The sequence below is a fragment of the Erythrolamprus reginae genome, chromosome Z (genome assembly GCF_031021105.1).
Source record: "Erythrolamprus reginae isolate rEryReg1 chromosome Z, rEryReg1.hap1, whole genome shotgun sequence".
Taxonomy (NCBI): Eukaryota; Metazoa; Chordata; class Lepidosauria; order Squamata; family Dipsadidae; genus Erythrolamprus; species Erythrolamprus reginae.
In genome coordinates, this window is record NC_091963.1 from 23,965,286 (window position 1) to 23,980,408 (window position 15,123).

Sequence of the window (15,123 nt, forward strand, 5' to 3'; positions counted from 1 at the left end):
CCTCTTTTCTCCGCTTATATACATCATTTATAAAGATGCTGAAGATATTGGGCCATTTGGGATACCCCCTGCATGCTTCCCTCCCTGTAGTTGTAGTCGTATTTCTGACTATATATTGACTCAAATTCTGCTCTTTTAAAACAGACACAAGTTGGATCTTGACTTTTTTTTAACACAACTCAGATATATTCTCTAATCAGGATTTATGGAGAGATTGTCCTCACTGATTGATCTGGCATAACATTGCTGAATAAATGAAAGAAAAATAAAATTAAAAGAAAAAAAAAATGTGGAGAAAACAGATTGCTGTATTAAGAATCAGCAGAAACTTTTAAAGAATTGTGTTGGTGATGGATCTGTATGCAACTTTGCTCCACGATCTCCATGCATGCCTGGAGGTAGGTTAGATTAAGAGACCAGGCAAATCTAGCCCATAATAACCCTGTTGATCCTCTGTAGTAGAAGACAGATTAGAAATTATTTCAGATTAGTCCTAATCTAACACTTCAACTAGATGTGTGTGTGTTTGTGTGTATGTAGTTATATATATATGTTCGCCTTAGAACAAGGACAGAAACACCAGCCTGAAGATGACGAGTGAGACCTCGTCGAAACGTCGCCAGAAATTTCAAAATCCTACACGGGAAGAAACCCGAATATACCAAGACCGTCATATATCTTCCCGTGTAGGATTTGGAAATTTCTGGCGACGTTTCGATGAGGTCCCACTCATCATCTTCAGGCTGGTGTTTCTGTCCTTGTTCTAAGGCGAACACTGCAAGACCTAAGCTGCCTTCCTTCTATAAATACTGGTGGCTGGGTGTGGTTTGATGGCTCAGCAATTGCCTGCTGTGTAGAAACTTCCTGGTGAGTCAGTGGGGTAACATCTGGGGTCGTTGATGTAGCTGAAGTATGCTGATTAGTTAATGGTTGTTGCATATTTCAGCTACATCAACGACCCCAGATGTTACCCCACTGACTCACCAGGAAGTTTCTACACAGCAGGCAATTGCTGAGCCATCAAACCACACCCAGCCACCAGTATTTATAGAAGGAAGGCAGCTTAGGTCTCGCAGTGTTCGCCTTAGAACAAGGACAGAAACACCAGCCTGAAGATGATGAGTGGGACCTCATCGAAACGTCGCCAGAAATTTCCAAATCCTACACGGGAAGAAACCCGAATATACCAAGACCGTCATACCTGTACCCGTGAAAATCTACGAAACAGCTAGACATAATTTACGGGATTTGAATTTGTAGCCTTCTGCATGCAAGGCAGAATATTAGCCTGTAAACCACAAGCTCACCTCCCAATTAGATTTTACCAGGGAAGGCCTATATGGTTGGTAATATAGTATATGGGGTAAAAATTAGGTTGTTCCTAAATGTTAAAACATAAAGGATATATAACTCCAATCCATACCTTATTCTTACCTTCTTCTTCTTTGAAGATATAAGTGCACCAGCCATTGGGCAACAAAGGGCCATAAAACAGCAAAGGCTAAAGTACCAGGAGAAATCTCAAAGGGCCACCACGATGGTTTCTAAATGGCATATAAAATTCATGTTCACCAATAAATATTAAATCAGCATCTGCTATAAAAATTCCAACATTAAATATTAAAATGTCCCTGGTCACCTATATAAATCAAAAATCATAAATAAGATGCCTATCAACTATTTTTTTAAAAATTCCACCAAATTCCAAAGATTTTGGAATAAGTTGTTCTGACAATAACTTACTGCATAGGTTTGCCAGCAAACTCTTATCACCAGCTAAGCAAACACTGTTTTCCCACACTTCACTGTTATTTCTGAAGAGATTTTTTTTAAAAAATTATATGTACACTTAATAAAAGGCAAATTGTCCTGCAATTTGAGCACTTTCTCTGTAAGTCAATAAACATTGAAAGATTTAAATTGCAGCTCCCAATGTAACACACAAATTTGTTTCTTATATACATTTAAAAAGTTCAATATGTTGTTTTTTTTGTTTCATTTATGCTGGTCGGTCATTTTGGTCTGAACTCTGGCATGCAATCTTTGTACAGACAGTTCTTGACTTTCAACTATTTATTTACTGGCAGTTCAAAGTTACGAAAGCCTCAAAAAAACCTTTGTTGGCAAGTGATACAATTTGGTGCTTGGCAACCAGCTTGCATTTACAACAGTTCTTTGTCTGTAAATATAAATTCAACACAAATATAGTTTGTCGCAAAAGCAACTGCTTGTGAGGCAGCGATTGGTTGCTATCAATTTACCCTAGGTTAGGAGAACCAATAGCGGTGGCAGCGGGAGGCTCTGCCTACCCACCCAGATGTCTCTGTGCATCTGGTATGATGGAATTTTAGACCCACTACTGCTGTGAAGGCACTTGGATTGAGGCCGAAAGGTGAAAGCAGAAGCAGTTTGTTCCATCCTATATTTGTGTAGACCAGATTTCCCTGATTAAAAAAACTATCTCTCTCCTGATATAGCTGACAAAGCGAGGAGAGCCTGTGGCTTAGAGGTTAATACCTAATGTGCAAGTAGTCTAGATTTAAATCCCAGAATGGCTAGCTGACGAGAGCTAAATAGCTTGAAACAGATCTGTTCTAGTCTCCTTTTATTTATTTGTCAGTAAATATAAATTCAGCACATGTACACCAGTTGCAAAAGTTGCATATGACGGCAATTTACATTCTTCTCAGCTGACTTCTAATAAGCAGTCAATTGAATAAACCAGATTCACTTAATGACTATGATAAAAATGTCCCTCAAATCAGATCCAATCACTTGATGATGTCTTTAGTGACATAATTGCTCAGGTCCAAAATTCCAATCCCAGTTATGGTCACCTCTAATTAGGTGAAACAATAAATACATTCATCTTTTCAATATAGCTAAAATAGCATTTAAAACATTTACTGGAATAATTTCTTAGATACTGGAATGCAAAAAACTCTTCTATTCTAATATGTACAGTTTAAGAAAATCACAATAAAGATCTGAACTGATTTATGTGTATATTAAGAAGTACCATAAATGAAAACCTACCTTAACAGATGCCTCAGGCTGATTATTTGACTGTAGTGATGCCTGCAAACACAAACCAAATTGAACAAAATATTTAAATGTTTCAAATTAAAACTTTTAATTACGGCATATCTTTGGGGATCTGTCCCAGTATTGTCTTTGCTCATATTTATTAAAAAATACAACATATAAGAATTTAGCTCAAGCAATAAATCTTTTGGCTCCTTATGTAAACTTCATCATTCTCTCTTTTTCTCTATTACATCCCAGAAATGTTCTTCCAACTTTTCATTTCTGGTCTGAACCTTTCAGATAGTTCTATAGCAAAATAAACTTTAAAAAAAATATTTTTTCACTGTGATTCAAAAGTTTTAGATACTGCAGTTCATAAAAGAATTAGAATAGCAAAGCTTGCCCTGTATTTCAAAAATGTCTTCTGACTATATTTTCCTTTTGCTAGAATATGCGGCTATGGGTGGGAAGTGGATTTAGAATAGAATAACAGAGTTGCAAGGGACTTTGGAGGTCTTCTAGTCCAACCCCCTGCCCAGGCAGGAAACCAGACAAATGGCTATCCAACAACTTCTTTAAAACTTCCAGTATTGCAGCATTTACAATTTTTGGAGGCAAGTTGTTTCACTGATTAATTGTTCTAACTGTCAGGATATTTCTCCTTAGTTCTAAGTTGCTTCTGTCCTTGATTAGTTTCCACCCTTTACCTCTTGTCCTGCCATCAGGTACTATGGAGAATAGCCTGACTCCCTCTTCTTTGTGGCATCTCCTAAAATATTGGAACACTGATATCATGTTCCTCTGGTCCTTCTTTTCATTAAATTAGACATGCCCACTTCCTGCAACTGTTCTTCATGTGTTGTAGCCTCTAGTCCCCTAATCATCTTTGTTGCTCTTCTCTGCACTTTTTCCAGAGTCTCTTTTTTTTTTTTACATCGTCGTGACCAAAACTAAATGCAGCATTCCAAGTGTGGTCTTATCAAAGCATTATAAAGTGACATTAACACTCCACGTGGTCTTGATTCTATCCCATTGTTTATGCAGATTTCGTTATGATTTCCTCAAAGGCGAAATACTTTAGCAAATAATCTTACAAGAGTTTAAGATTAGACAACCCATGTCATGTTGAGTCATCATTCTAGAAGTAATTCCTTTTCTAAACAGAGAAACAGAATGGACCAAGGGCCAAAAAGTAATGGTAATGGAAGCAACTTGTTAAAGGGGGCACGCATAAGCGCACCAACAGGCCTACTATCCCTGTCTTATTGTCCCATTCATTCATTCATTCATTCATTCATTCATTCATTCATTCATTCATTCATTCATTTATTGGATTTGTATGCTGCCCCTCTCCGTAGACTCGGGGCGGCTAACAACAATGATAAAAACAGCATGTAACAATCCAATCCAATACTATCTGTATTCACTTCCTTTGTTCATGTTTGTGTTCGTACCTATACATTCCCTCGATTTTCGCGGGTTCAAACTTCGCAAAACGGCTATACCACGGTTTTTCAAAAAAAATAATTAAAAAATAATTTGCGGTTTTTTCCCCTATACCACGGTTTTTCCTGCCCGATGACGTCATATGTCATCGCCAAACTTTCGTCCGCCTTTAATAAATATTTTTTAAAATAAATTTTAATAAATAAACATGGAGAGTAATAATCTAAATGGTTTCTAAGGGAATGGGAAATTGTAATTTAGGGGTTTAAAGTGTTAAGGGAAGGCTTGTGACACTGTTCAAAGCCAAAAATAGTGTATTTACTTCCGCATCTCTACTTCGCGGAAATTCAATTTTCGCAGGCGGTCTCGGAACGCATCCCCACGAAAATCGAGGGAACACTGTACATTTTATCTTGTACATGTTTGACAAACAAATAAAACAAATAAATAAATAAAAACTTCCTACTGGTTCAATTGTCCTCTGGCAGCTGATGGTAGGACCAGTCTACCCAGCCCTCAGAGGGCTAGGGTGGGACCAGTGTACTAAAACCTGAAGGCAGTGCGCATCAGCAAGCCAACAGATTTGCTAAATTTCAATCTCACATGATCATGTCCCTCGATTTTGGAATGCATTCTGTAAGCCCATTTGAGATAACTTGATTCAAAAATTATTGTCCTATGAGGCACCATTTTGCTCAACTGATGGTAACAGTCAAAGACACATGAAAGTTTTAGTAATCTATTAGACTGGGGGTGTCAGTCCTTCAGGAAAGACTTCATGAACTCAATCTGTATAGTCTGGAGGACAGAAGGAAAAGGGGGGACATGATCGAAACATTTAAATATGTTAAAGGGTTAAATAAGGTCCAGGAGGGAAGTGTTTTTAATAGGAAAGTGAACACAAGAACAAGGGGACACAATCTGAAGTTAGTTGGGGGAAAGATCAAAAGCAACATGAGAAAATATTATTTTACTGAAAGAATAGTAGATCCTTGGAACAAACTTCCAGCAGATGTGGTAGATAAATCCACAGTAACTGAATTTAAACATGCCTGGGATAAACATATATCCATTGTAAGATAAAATACAGAAAATAGTATAAGGGCAGACTAGATGGACCATGAGGTCTTTTTCTGCCGTCAGACTTCTATGTTTCTATCAAACTTAAGGCCCGTAGGTCGAAATCCGGCTTGCATCCATCTAGCCCATGGTGCCGGCCTAGAAATAGAGAAGGATTGGGCTGCGGTGCCTCTGGCAGCCAAATTGGGGCACAGGGAGGCTGCATAAGGCCTCCCTTTTGCTCCGTTTTAGGCCTGGATGGACTCCTACAACACTTTACCAGCCAAAACAGGGCATGGGAGGCAGTAGGCAGTTCTAAATCCTGTCGCTACCGGTTCTTGCCTGTGGAGAAGGCAGGTGGGTGGAGCCTCCCGCCACTGCCACCGGTTTGCCAAACTGGACTGAACTGGGAGCAACCCACCATTGAGGAGGGCTAATGGGAGGCAGCGTACCCCATTTTGGCTGGAAGGGTGCTGCAGAAGGCATACATCCCTTCTTTTTCCCTCCCCCTGGGGCCACACCACGGAAGAGAACTATAATGCTGATCTGGCTCTCAAAGAAATCTAGTTTGACACCCATAGTTCCCTCTAAGCTGAGCAGTGAGCAATCGCTCACTTAAAAATCATCATCAACTCAGAGTTTTTCAAACCTGCCCAGAAGCCGAGAGGGAAAGAGTGAGAGGGAAGGAGAGAGAGAGGAAGAGAGGAAGAGAGAGAAACAGATAGAAAAAAGAGAGGAAGGAAAAGAGAAAGAAAAAGAATGGGAGTAAGGAAGAGAGAAAGAAAATCAAAATCTAGTTTGAAACTAGCTCAACTATTTAAGTGGCATTTTGATATTGATAGAGTTGCCCTATTATGAGCTCACTGTTATAGACACACAGTACAGTATTTTATTTTGAAATTCTCTGAGGCAAAACAGGGTGGGTTTTTTGTTTGTTTGTTTAATATTTCTGTGCCGCCCAGTCCCAAAGGGACTGCCGCTCAGACACTATACTTTTCCGCCCACCCCAAAAAAATATTAGAGGGAACACTGTTGACACCCCTGTACTAGACAATCCATGACTCATAGTTTCAGAGACATTTCTTCATCAGATTCAATAATGGCAGAACTTCTAATGTATTATCATCGTTGGAAAACTTCTTTAAAATTCATGGGAATATTCAGAGATATACTTGCCTTGAAAATACCCTGTATTGCTCTGCATTGCCCTGTATAGATAGGTCAACAAACATGAGAGATTTTCTTGGATACCAATCCACATACATTACCTGTGAAGTTGTGAGCGTCTCCAGTGCATGTAATCTCTGAAGAATATTTTGCATATCTTCTTGCAATCGTATGAGTACAATCGCAATCTGTTCATTGAGGGTGCTCCGTGGTCCTCTGTCTGAACCCCAACGTTCTCCATCTCCTCCACTGCCCATCTGTCCACCTTGGCCCCCATCTCCTAAAGGGGACATTCTCTGTCCTAAATTAAGGGAAACATACTTTTAGAAGGAAAGTAAATAAATAAAGTTACATATCTTTTCACAAAGATTTCATGATGCTTGTACATTTTGCAAAGGCACAATACTTTTCATAAAGTAAACTTTTTCTAATCTTATAGGAAAAATGTGAAAAAAGATGCCGCTGCTTTAAAGGGATTCTTAAAGCTAGACTTGTACAGAAGCCTAATAAAGATGTGGCTGCTTTAATAAATAGCAGAGTTCCAAAGCTCTACTATGAATCATTTTCAAGGTATGCACTGCCCTTATATGTATATACACAATATAATTTGTGTATCAATCCTACCCAAAACCATTATTATAAGAAATGTTAAGAATGATTTCAAATATGCCTCATTTAAACAAGAGTTCCAACAAAATACGTATCCCAATAATACCTTTTCCTCTTCGAACTGCATAGAAGTCAACCTTTTCACTATTTCTCTTCTCTTTTTGAGGGCCTCCATCCTTTCCTTTGCTATCTTCACCACCACACTTAATTTCACCTTTTTCTCCAGGTGCTGAAGAACTTTCGGCTTTGTGATTTCCAAGTTCAAGAAAACCGGAAGTTTCTAATAGATTATTGTGATCTACTTCTGAGAAAATTAATGGGTTTCTGGAAATTTCTTTGACTGAGGAGCTGATTTCCAAGAGCTATAAGTTAACAAGAGTAAAAGGCACTATTTATTTATATAGCTTCCCATTATACCCAAGCAATCTCTGTTGCATAACAAACAAGTAGAACCACACATAAAAACCACAGATTTTTTTTAATGTAAAAAAGTCATGTTAACCATTAGTAGTATAAAAACAGGTACAAAACCTAGTTGAAGTGGGTAAAAAAATAATCAGCACCAAAGCTGTCTAAGCATGCCAGTGACTCTTTGGGAACCTGAGGCCTAACAGCATAATCTGATCTTGAAAGTCTTATGCAGAAGTGTTTAACTCGATTTCAATGTGAGCCATTCAGGATTGTGTTTGATCGGGGTGGCGGGGTTGGGTGGGCATGGCCAGGGTAGGCGTGGCCAGCTTGATGTCACTCATGTTGTGCTTGCCAGCAAAAACTGTCTCCCAAGCTCTGTTTTTGGTTATGACCTGCAACCTGCTGCAGCCCCCCCAAGCTCCGTTTTCCCCAATAGAGGGACCATGGCCAGTCCTTCAATGTTTCCAGGACAGCTCAAGGAGCCAGATCTAAGCATCTGGTGGGCCAGGTACGGATCCCAGGCCTTGAGTTTGACATCCCTCACCTTATGGAAAATCAAAAGCAATGAAGCTAATCTAATTTTTAAGAGAATGCGAGGCAGGTGTCAGAGCGGAAGAGATATGCAATCATGTGATCAGAATTCAGGCGCTTGGCAATCTGCATGTATTTACAATAGTTGCCGCATCCCTGCACTCATTTGATTGCCATTGGGAACTTTCCCAGCTGGCTTCCAAACAAACAAAGTCAATTGGGAAAGCTGGATTCACATAATAACCATGTGGCTCATTTAACAACTTCAGTGATTTGCTGAACAATTATGGCAAAAAAGGTCATGAAATTGTGACTCGTTTATCAATGGCTTTGCTTAGCCATAGAAAAGCAATTGTGGTCATAAATCAAGGACTTGCGTCTATTTCTCTCATTATATGTTAACCTTAATTACTAGCATTTCCCTTACTCTTTGCTTTTAATTAAATGCAATTTAAATGCAAAGATGCATAGATGTAAATTATTACTTCTTTAAAGCTAATATTAAGTTTCAGAAAGATGCAAAAACTATTCAGGCTCTTGGGAAAGATTTACTATTGTTTATTAGAAAATCGAAACTGATTCTGAGCTGAATTATTTGACCACGTGGGCAATATAAGATGTTTACTGTTTACAGCCTCAAAACAATTTTGTATATTTGCAGAATGATTATCACGTAAATATTTATTTATATTACAACACGACAGTTTGCAAATATACCTCTTCTTGTCCAAACTGCTCCATTGAATCACAGTATATTTCACTATCTGAATCACTTGTCAAGAGTTGAATTCCAGACACTTCGGGAGTATCTTCATTTTGACCTATGTGTACACATGAGCAAATACTTAGCAACAGGAGATATTTAATACTTAAATATTAAAATAAAATTATGTAATCAAACACTAGTACTGAGAATTAATTTTTAACTTAGCAATTTGTAAAAATATAATGCTAAAGAGCAGCTAGACTGATTTTCTTTTTGCAATGATAGTTCACAATAAAACAATGCTGTTGTGTATAAATTAACTTAATCCCAATAATTTGGAGAAAAAAGAATATGTACATAAGATATACAGTATTTAAACATAGGTGACAGTGCAAAATCAAAAGTAGAAGAGTTAATATCTCAAAGATTTTTCACTCTCTGCACGAGGGAAAAACAAACCACACATTTCTAATATACAATTCTTAGTTAAGTTGGCCCAATCTTTTTCTTTCAACCTGCAAGGCTTGTGTATATTTATATTCCTGTGTTTTCCAAGTTGATAAATAGCAAGATACGCTCACTTAGCTAATGTGGCCAATCTAGTCTGGGTATGTAAGCATGATCAGAATGGTTAATACACAGATGGGAGTATGCTAGATTGAGAAATTGAATGACAACTTGGAAAAGAGTTTATTCCAAAGCAAGAAAAATCTGGGTTGGGTCCATGTAATCACAGCGAGCTATTCTCCATTTGAAAGCATCCTTACCTTCATTCTATCTGAAGTCATGTTTCCAATTTCATAGTTTACACACATACTGTATATATATTTCTCATCATTTAGATTCATTTTAGCCACATATATACAATGCAGTTTACAGTATATCCACACCATCATCAGGCTGAAGTTTTAAACTTCGTGCTGCTGTAAATATTTACAGCAGCACGAAGCTTAAAACTTCAGCCTGATGATGGTGAATGTGATTTCACCGAAACGTCGCATAGACACTCAAAATATTACACGGGGCAAAACCCGAACTCAGATCGGGTTTCTTCCCGTGTAGGATTTGGAAATTTCTGGCAACGTTTCGACGAGGTCTCACTCATCATCTTCAGGCTGGTGTTTCTGTCCTTGTTCTAAGGCGAACAAGGACAGAAACACCAGCCTGAAGATGATGAGTGAGACCTCGTCGAAACGTCGCCAGAAATTTCCAAATCCTACACGGGAAGAAACCCGAATATACCAATATATATATAATGTAGATTGTTCTGAGTTCGGGTTTTGCCCCGTGTAATATTTTGAGTGTCTATGCGACATTTCGGTGAAATCACATTCACCATCATCAGGCTGAAGTTTTAAGCTTCGTGTTGCTGTAAATATGGAATGTTTGTAACTGCCATTTCTTCCTTATATATAGTGTTGGGGGTGGAGATTTGGTTTGAATGTAGCAAATGGATTGGGCGACTATGTTTTAGTGATTTGATTGGTTGGTGGAATCACACTTACTTGAAAGATTGATATGGTGATTATTCTGATATGTTTTTTTGTTTAAGGCTGGTTTCCAAATCTCTGGTATCATCTCTTTTATTCATGCATAGGGGGCGTTTCTCAATCTCTATAGCTTCTCTAGTAATTCTTCTGTATAAATTTTCTGTTTTGGAAAGTAATTTAGTTTTTTCAAAGTCAATTTCGTGCCCTGTTTTTTTAATGTGCTGGACAAGGGAGGAAGTCTTTTCTTCTTTTTTAACTGCATTCTCATGTTCTGCAATGCGTTGGCTCACTCTTCGATTGGTTTGTCCAATGTATGTGGCTGCACATGTTTTGCAAGGGATTTCATAGATTCCTTGGTGTTCTAGTCGGATTTTATCTTTTGGGTTCCTTAGGATGTTTGATATTTTTTGGTTAGTGACAAATGAAGTTTTAATATTATGTTTGTGCAGGATTTTACTAATTTTGTCAGTGGTGCCCTTGATGTAAGGGAGAAGGGTGGTACCATTGTCCTGTTCTACGAAAACATATATATATATATACACACACACACACACACACACACACGTAGACACCCACCTACTCTTATTCCTTCTCCTTTTCTTCGCACTGGTATTGACTTAATTGAAGGGGCAAAATATAAAGTCCACCTGGAGCACTTTTACAGTATTTCTCCACTCTAGAGTTGTATATAACATGGGTGTCAAACTCGATTATGTCACATGATGTATCATGACATATCGCAACATTTTTTGCCTTTGTGGAGTCAGGGTGGGTGTGGCCTGAGCATAACGCATCCGGCCCGTGGCCACAGAGGCCAGATATATAATATCTATAAATAAGTATGTTTGCAGAAAAAAGTATTCATCAGCTTAAACAAAAAGCTTTTGGATGCTAAAATTTAAGGGCGGGCCATTACTTGCTCCATTATTTAAACAGACAGAATAGTAAATAGGGATTATTAATCTTCCCACTCAAGCAGGAGAACAAATGATCAGAAAACATGATTATCTGATGGCAGTCAAAGGAACGAGGTGTTCACAGTACCATGGCAGACAATGTGAAAGCATATTTAAATTAATTCTTCATTTAAACTGGGCACCAACACATTTTTAGCTCTCCTATATGCACCAATGCTGGAAAACAAACCAGGTAGCACCAACAGGAAATGTTTTTCTAAAAAAATTGTCCACCCTGGCAAACATCAATCAACCAATGGAACAGCTTGCCTTCAGAAGTGGTGGGAATTGAGGTTAGATCAACATTTCTCAGCTGTGGCTAGGGGGACTTTTGCACAGGTCTGCCTGGTGCCGGCTGGCAGGACCACAAGGAAGAGCCTTCTCTGTTGTGGCTCCAGTTCTCTGGAATCCCCCCAGATTCGTACCGCCCCCACTCTCCTCGCCTTTCGAAAGGCTCTGAAAACACACTTATGCCGGCAGGGGGCCGTCTTTCGCTCCAGCCAGTAGTATGAATGAGTGATGATTGTATGCTGTTTATACTGGGTTTTAATTTTTTTAAATTCATTTTTATTCTACGTATTGGGGTATCTTAATTTTGTAACCATTTTATTGTTGTAAGCCGCCCTGAATCAGACAGGAGAAGGGCAGCAAATAAATTTGAAAAATAAAAAATAAAAAAAACTTTCAAAAAGAAACTGGACTGCCATCTGTTAGAAATGGTGTAGGCAGGGCCCCCTGCTTGGGTGGAGGGTTGAACGAGTTGACCTACAAGGTCCCGCCCATCCCATCCCATCCTTATTAATGTGGATTTGGATAACAAAAGCATCTGAACACGGTACCTTGATGAGTAGAGCCCCAGTTAGGGATGACTGGTAACTCAAGGCACTTTTCACCTGTCTGTATTTCGTCATCCACACTGATTCCATTCAGGTTAGATTTGGTCTGTACGCCATTGTTTATGTCAATGTTGGAAACAGCGTTACAATCGCCATTAATAACCACACCATCTAAATCCTTATCTGGGGATGAATTTTGTTTCACATCTTCTTCTGAAAGTCCTAAGGAGATAAATTTGCAAACCTCATTATCACATATATAGTACTCTATATTTTTACAAACACGGATAGTCCTCCACTTATGACCAAGAGCCCAACTACCCAAATACAGAATTATAGGATTTACTTACAAGCATTAAAAGATTTCTCAATTGGAACTAGTTTATCTGAAGAATCATCTTGTCCCAATTACTTCAACCTGTTCCAACCAGCTAGGAAGGGAGCAGAATGCAGCTGCGAGAGCAATTATGCCCATATCACTCCAACACTCCGCAGTCTGCATTGGTTGCCGATCAGTTTCCGGTCACAATTCAAAGTGTTAGTTATGACCTATAAAGCCCTTCATGGCACCGGATCAGAATATCTCTGGGACCGCCTTCTGCCGCACGAATCCCAGCGACTGGTTCGGTCCCACAGAGTTGGACTTCTCCGGGTCCCGTCGACTAAACAATGTCGTATGGTGGGACCCAGGGGAAGAGCCTTCTCTGTGGCGGCTCCAACCCTCTGGAATCAGCTCCCCCCTGAGATTAGGATTGCCCCCACCCTCCTTGCCTTTCGCAAACTTCTTAAAACCCACCTCTGCCGTCAGGCATGGGGGAACTGAAACATCTCCCCCTTGTCCATGTTGTTTTGGTGTTAGATTGATTGTATGCGAGTTTTTTTAATATTCTGGGGCTGTTTTTTATGCATTTTTTAGTTTAAAATTGTAATTGGATTGATGGGTATTGGATTTGTTATTATGTACTGTTTTTACCCTGTTGTGAGCTGCCCCAAGTTTGTGGAGAGGGGCGGCATATAAATCCAATAAATCTAATCTAAATCTAATCTAATGTTACGGACTACTTTGCGCAAAGAATTTTGGCTGGCATGATCTAGGAAGATAGTTGCTCTACTCTATGGAAAACCTTGTATTCAGGGGTGACAATGGTCCCCACATTTACGGCCTTTTGGAACAGTACGAAGACTTGGCTCTGGTAAGTGGCACAAGGATTGAAGAGTAGCACAAATCCTAGGTCTAGTTGGCTTGAAAGTGTTCCCTCCACTAAATGTGTTTTTAGTTGTGTTATGGATGGTGTTTTCATACAGTTTTATGATTTTTACCTGTAAACCATCCAGGATCACTCAGACCAGGATCCTCAACCCCCAGTCCATGAACTGGTACTGATCCAAAGCATGCCAGAAACTGGGCCACGCAAACAAGCGAAGCCCCATCTGTGGCATGCAGGCGGTACATGGAACAACGCCCCCTTCAGTCCACGAAAAATCCTCTCTTCGCAGAACCAGCCCCTAAGACCAAAAGGTTGGGGGCTGTGCTGACAGACAAGGCAGATAGGGCAATATCTAGATTTGATATACAGTAAATAGTGTCTTTCATTTGGAAAAGAAGTCTGAATCTAATGGATTGATATTTAGGCTGCATAACCCAATTCTATAATTAATTAATTCATTCATTCATTAATTCATTAATTAATTCATTCATTCGATTTTTATGCCGCCCTTCTCCTTAGACTCAGGGCGGCTTACAACATGTTAGCAATAGCACTTTTTAACAGAGCTAGGCTATTGCCCCCACAATCCGGGGTGGCGCAGCAGGTAGAGTGCTGTACTGCAGGCCACTGAAGCTGACTTGTAGATCTGTAGGTCAGCGGTTCAAATCTCATCACCGGCTCAAGGTTGACTCAGCCTTCCATCCTTCCGAGGTGGGTAAAATGAGGACCCAGATTGTGGGGGCAATAGGCTAGCTCTGTTAAAAAGTGCTATTGCTAACATGTTGTAAGCCGCCCTGAGTCTAAGGAGAAGGGCGGCATAAAAATTGAATGAATGAATGAATGAATGAATGAATGAATGAATGAATGAATGAATGAATGAATGAATAAATAAATAAATAAATAAATACGGGTCCTCATTTTACCCACCTCGGAAGGATGGAAGGCTGAGTCAACCTTGAGCCGGTGATCAGATTTGAACCGCTGACCTTCAGATCTACAGTCAGCTTCAGTGGCCTGCAGTACAGCACTCTACCTGCTGCGCCACCCCAGCTCATTGCTTATTTGAAAAAAATGCTTTTTTTGCGTGCAGTGAGATTAGCTCATAAATAAGTGACAAAGAATAACATTATGAATTATTTATTTAATTCAATTCATTGCTGTCTCTGCAGTTCTGGAGAACTGGTAGCGGAAATTTTTAGTTCAGGGAACCGGTAAACACTGCCTCTGACTGGCCCTGCCCCCATCTATCCTCTGCCTCCTGAGTCCCAGCAGATCGGAAGGAAATGGGGATTTTGCAATATTCCTTCCCCCGGAGTGGGGTGAGAATGAAGATTTTACAATATCCTTCCCCTGCTACACCCACCAAGCCACACCACACCCACCAAGCCACGCCCACAGAATCGGTAATAAAAAAATTGAACCCCACCATGCATATATATATGCAGTATGCTCCCTCCCATATTTGGGTATACCAGGTGACTCGACAGAAAAAGATGTAATCCTTCCCAGGCTCAGTGGGTAAGGGAGAAGAACCTGTAGCTTAGAGCAGTGTTTTTCGACCAGTGTGCCGTGGCACATTAGTGTGCCGCGAGACATGATCAGATGTGCCGCGAAGCTCAGCAAGAGAGAGAAAGAGAGAGAGAGAAAGAAAGCAAGAGAGAGAGAAAGAGAGAGAGA

The 15,123-nt window shown here is 39.6% G+C and overlaps 1 protein-coding gene across 5 annotated transcripts in view; it reads right to left on the reverse strand.

The window, feature by feature from the left end:
* Positions 1-15,123, reverse strand: part of ACBD5 (acyl-CoA binding domain containing 5) — a 222,317-nt gene that overhangs the window by 189,424 nt on the left and 17,770 nt on the right. For 2 of the 5 annotated variants that reach the window (XM_070728755.1, XM_070728754.1), the window contains exons 8-13: positions 12,242-12,460; positions 8,968-9,071; positions 7,415-7,670; positions 6,801-7,000; positions 3,037-3,078; positions 1,424-1,544 (exon numbers count right to left, since the gene is read on the reverse strand). In XM_070728755.1, the coding sequence (XP_070584856.1) occupies positions 1,431-1,544; positions 3,037-3,078; positions 6,801-7,000; positions 7,415-7,670; positions 8,968-9,071; positions 12,242-12,460 (935 nt within the window). In that variant the 3' untranslated portion in view covers positions 1,424-1,430. Of the gene's footprint in view, positions 1-157; positions 247-1,423; positions 1,545-3,036; positions 3,079-6,800; positions 7,001-7,414; positions 7,671-8,967; positions 9,072-12,241; positions 12,461-15,123 lie in introns of those variants that run through there. The other 3 variants (XM_070728756.1, XM_070728753.1, XM_070728752.1) reach the window with 2 other exon arrangements.